This window comes from Nansenia antarctica, assembly GCF_963989245.1.
Source record: "Nansenia antarctica genome assembly, chromosome: 5".
Lineage (NCBI taxonomy): Eukaryota > Metazoa > Chordata > Actinopteri > Argentiniformes > Microstomatidae > Nansenia > Nansenia antarctica.
This window is the reverse complement of record NC_137690.1, coordinates 10131264-10135859: the sequence shown is the minus strand read 5'-3', so window position 1 is coordinate 10135859 and position 4596 is coordinate 10131264. Positions and strand designations below refer to the sequence as shown.

At 46.3% G+C, this 4596-nt stretch overlaps 1 protein-coding gene across 1 annotated transcript in view; it reads right to left on the bottom strand.

Moving 5' to 3' along the window:
• Positions 1 to 525: 525 nt before the first annotated feature.
• LOC308157719 (coiled-coil domain-containing protein 60-like) overlaps positions 526 to 4596 on the bottom strand; it is a gene marked incomplete at both ends in the record, with an annotated part of 24969 nt that continues 20898 nt past the window's right edge. The window contains 5 exons of the mRNA XM_080531327.1: positions 526 to 640; positions 1317 to 1514; positions 1775 to 1927; positions 2351 to 2491; positions 3115 to 3214. Coding sequence (XP_080387453.1) covers positions 526 to 640; positions 1317 to 1514; positions 1775 to 1927; positions 2351 to 2491; positions 3115 to 3214 — 707 coding nt within the window. The remainder of the gene's footprint in view (positions 641 to 1316; positions 1515 to 1774; positions 1928 to 2350; positions 2492 to 3114; positions 3215 to 4596) is intronic.

The following is a 4596-nucleotide window of genomic DNA, read 5'->3' as shown; positions in this document are numbered from 1 at the left end:
TGGGAGTGGGGGGTCTGTGTGTGTGTGTGTGTGTGTGTGTGTGAGTGTGTGTGTTTGTTGGGGTTGGGGGGTAAAGAGGACATCTATGGTGACAGGGAGGTATTTGGCGGCCCTGTGATGCTTACCCTCCCCAAGGGAGACACATCTCAAACATGTTTCAAACGCAGACAAAAAGAAAGGAGAGAGCGAGTGAAATGTGAAGCCCTGGTCCCGGGTCCCACCCTGACGGAGATAGGAAACACTTCTCTGGGAAGTAATTAGATCCAGATCCAGGATCAGCCTTCCCTCCTCCGTTCCTAAACATTGGGGAGCAGGGATGTGTATGTGTGTGTGTGTGTGTGTGTGTGTGTGTGTGTGTGTATGTGTGTGTGTGTGTGCGTGCATGCGTGTTCATGTGTGCATGCGCGTGCGTGTGTATATATGTGAGTGTACGCATGTGTGAGCGCAAGTCTGAATTTGCGTGTGTGTGTAGGGTGTGTTGGTCACTCCCCTTCGAGTCTCCCCTCCCTGTGAGTGATGTTCACCTCATGTGTGGGGCAACGCGGTCCTGCTGAGGATGTGGCTGTGGCAGTGTGACCCTGGAGCAGAGCCAGGTGTCGTAGTCCTCTCTGGGCATCTGGACAACATGCTCCCTGGCAATCTGAGGAGGAAGAGAGAGGAGGGGACGGAAACTAGCTTCGTCAGCACATCTTCAGATTTCTTCGTTCTTAGAAATACAGTTCCTATGAATAAATGAAAGGAAACTCGTACATACACAAACACACACACACACGCACGTAAGGCGCACGCACGCACAGCGCACGCACGGCGTACGCACGCACACACGCACACACACACACACGCACACATGCACGCACACACACGCACGCACACACACACACGCACACACACACACACACACACACACACACAATATCCACACACTGCTTATCTGTGGGACGATCTTTATTACAACCCTGTCCTCTCACTATCAGTTCCTGTTGTTAACTCATCTCAAATAGCTCTGGGGCCAGAAGCAAATGACTGGCTCTCGTCGGTGGGAACATGCTTGGAGGGATCTACAGTCTGCACCACCATAACCAGGCTAGACTGAGAATGTTGGGTGGTGAGGCAGGGGGAGGTGTGAAGTCAGTCTGTCTAGCCAACTAGACTCTCTAGTTGCTGTCTGCATTATACAAGACCAGGTGGTTGCTTTATATAAAGCATAAAGCGTTTTGAGCGTGTTGAAATCCGTAAAGCCTTTGCAAACGTTACGTTTGTTTGAGACTATTTCAAATGTAGGGGGCCATCGAATGGGGGGCATGTCCCTACCATACAGTACCTCAATGGCGACGCAGAGGTCTGGGAGACACAGCTCCCAGGGCTGCAGGCCCCCCAAGACCTTGAGGAAGAGCTGGGGCCGGACCTTGGGGGTGCCTTCGCCTGCGAAGCGGCCGAGTTTCTCCAGGACACGGCTCACCCCTCTGTTGTCTCTGGCCACGTCAGCAGGCAGCCCGCTGAGCAGGGAGGCCAGCCTGGGAGGGACGGAGAGGAGAGAATGTGGACCGAATGAGGGACACAGCTGTGTTTTGATTGCGTCACATGCTAAAGTTAATAAACCTAAGCAAGCATATAGTGTCATGTCCATAAATTGCAGAAGCACAGACAGACACACACAGTGTACACACACACGCACGCGCACGTGCACACGCGCACCCACACACGTACGCGCACGCACACACACACACACACACACACACACATTCCAGCCCAGGAAATGGCTATTACAGCATACCATATGTTATTGTTGTTACATGGCCTCTCAGTGGTGTCCGTCTGTGGGGCCTTTACCTCCGTTACCGTCGAGGTCACATGACGAGCTACACGGTGAGCGTGAGTCACGTGACGCAGGGCCTGGAACCTCTGGATGCCACTATCCAGTCTCTTCCTGTACAGAGATGAGATAGAGGGAAAACAGTGAGATCGAACAAGGAGAAACTGTTTCATTTACATAAACCTTCATTTAGCATTTTGCAGAAACTCAAACACAGAATTACATAACAATGCAAACAAAGCAACACCAGGACACATCTATACTGTATCTGCAAATACTCCTACAGCATATTGAAGGGATCATGTGAGAAGTGAGTAAAGGTCTCACAAGAAAGCTGAGTATGAAAGTCTGAAGCAACATCACAAAATGTTCCAGTACAAGTCAAAGGTTCTGACCTGAAACAAACAAACAACCAACCAACCAACTGTGGTAACAGAGCAGGGATGCTGTTAGCAGGAGGAGGGAGGAGGAAGGGAGGAGGGAGAGGACCCTCACCTGGTGGAGGGAGGAGACAGTAGGAAGGAAGGGGACCCTCACCTGGCATTGTGCTCCAGGGTGTCACTGAAGCTCTGGGCGTGTTCCTCTGCCCTATCCTCAAACGCTGCCCTCAGGTCCAGCACCATTGACCACTTACTGCTGATTAACTGACTGCTGGCAGAGAGGGGATTAGCAGGGCAACTAGACACAGACACAGACAAAGACACAGACACAGACACAGGGTCAATATCATCACACAATGCCGTGAAATGAAATGCCCCCCAAACATTTACAATTAAGTTTCAGTACAGAAGTAATTGATTTTTGGGGGGGGGGGTAAATTAGTTTATTTGTGGTCAGGTGTCGCAAGATGAAGTCAAGTTCCTATTGCTTGATGGTGGAGTGTAGTTTTGTGATTTTGTGTAACAGGCACACCTCTTGGCTGGTAGGTTCACTGCTGTCCTAGGGCCTTTTGGGTTTTCCATTCTCTGGGAGATGGGTTGGGGAGCTGGAAGGCTGGTATGTGGAGAGGGTCGTTATTCACAGTTGCAATGTTTTATACATTAGCCACCTCCCAGAGGGCTAAACACCCCAGCGCAAAAAAGCAAGTACATGTACACTAATCCAGCCTTTTCTCTACATTGACCTAGGGACATAGTATATAGACCTACAGTAAATACAAATATGACATTAAACATTCAAACATGCTCCCGGACATTCAAACATATCATATCAACAACATCGGGTAGGCATGACGCACGTTTGGGTGAGCTGAGCCCACCACTGCCCATAGCCACCGCCGGGACAAGATAAGGAGAGGTTACCTTTGTCTATCAGTCAAAGGGCTGTTGCCATGTAGTTGTCCTGAGTTACATAACTCTTTGGTGACAGTGTGATGAACAGCATCCAGAAGCTTCTGAAGATCTATAAGGAGGATACACAAGAAATAAAATGTGTTTTTTTCAGGTCTGCAGGACCCTAGTCTCAGCACTCTTACTATCTCAATGCTGGTCCAAATCTTTATACTCAAAGACATGTACGCATACTCATTTCGTGATGTTAGAATTATAAGGTTCTATCTCCATTTTTGTCCATTAGGTGTTTATTAATGCCTGTTTTTTGTTTTGTTTTTTTTGACATTTCTTAGTTAGTAATTCATAAAATACAAAGGTTCCATCTCACAAAACATAATGGAATGTAAAAACGTTGATGCTCAATATCTCTGAACTACCCTAAACGGAGATAGAACCTTATAATAAGCTCACGATTTGTATGTAAAGAAAACACTTGTATACAGTTGCATAGAGATAAGCTACGAGGAGATCTAAAGCGTTCATGGACAGTATGTCATAATGTTCAGGATTACTTGAGAGAGGGAGATTAAAGTGCTGCCTGATCAATAAATTATCCAACAGCGCCCTCTGCTGTTCAGATACGGCAATGTCAAAGAAAGTTAGAAAACAGAGGGGAGGTTAGACCAGTATTCCATTATGCCACACTGTGGAGGAAAAAGTAACATTACATCGTAATAAAGCACTCCAAGACCAAGACAATTGAACACATTAATTAAAATGCTAAAATACAGACCCAAATAATACAACTGATTAAACTGTGACAAAATGAATCATTTGCTGAAACTAATCAGCTGAGACATTTTTTTTAGAATGTAGAGCTCGACTTCCTATGGGAAACCCATAAAACATGGTGACAAAAAGAAATATAATAGGCAATAACTCCCCCAAATTGGCTGGGGTTTAGATTGAATAAATATAGTTCCTAATTATCCCATTTATGAATGCTCCGGATTAAACATCTACAGTACTTGTAAAAACTCTACAGGATATTCAATTGCAAAGATAAATCTAATTATGCAATCTTTTATGGAAATAATGAGTACCCAAAATGTTGATTTCGTTTCTCATCAAAGACTTTCAAACTGACTTTCAAATTAAAAGCAAAGGAACTTCCTTCACCCCCCCATTCTTCAGGCAACAATGCGCCTCTGGGCAGAGCAGAATATCTCTGGTGGCCAATTTTTGGGATTTCAGACATAACTCCAGGGATTAGGGAGAACAGCAGTTAATTGCTTTAACCAATGAGGCTGAATGACTCCTTTGATTTCAGGACTCCCTTTATGAGGAGAGAGGAGAGAGGAGAGCGAGGGTGGAGAAAAAAAAAACACAACTAAAAAACGACGATGATGACTCCGGCAAACAAAAGCTAGCCCGAACAACACTTTTTCCTGTCTTTCGTCGGGAGGTGATAACGAAAGCCTCTGATCTCAGCGACTAATTCGCCTCGATCGG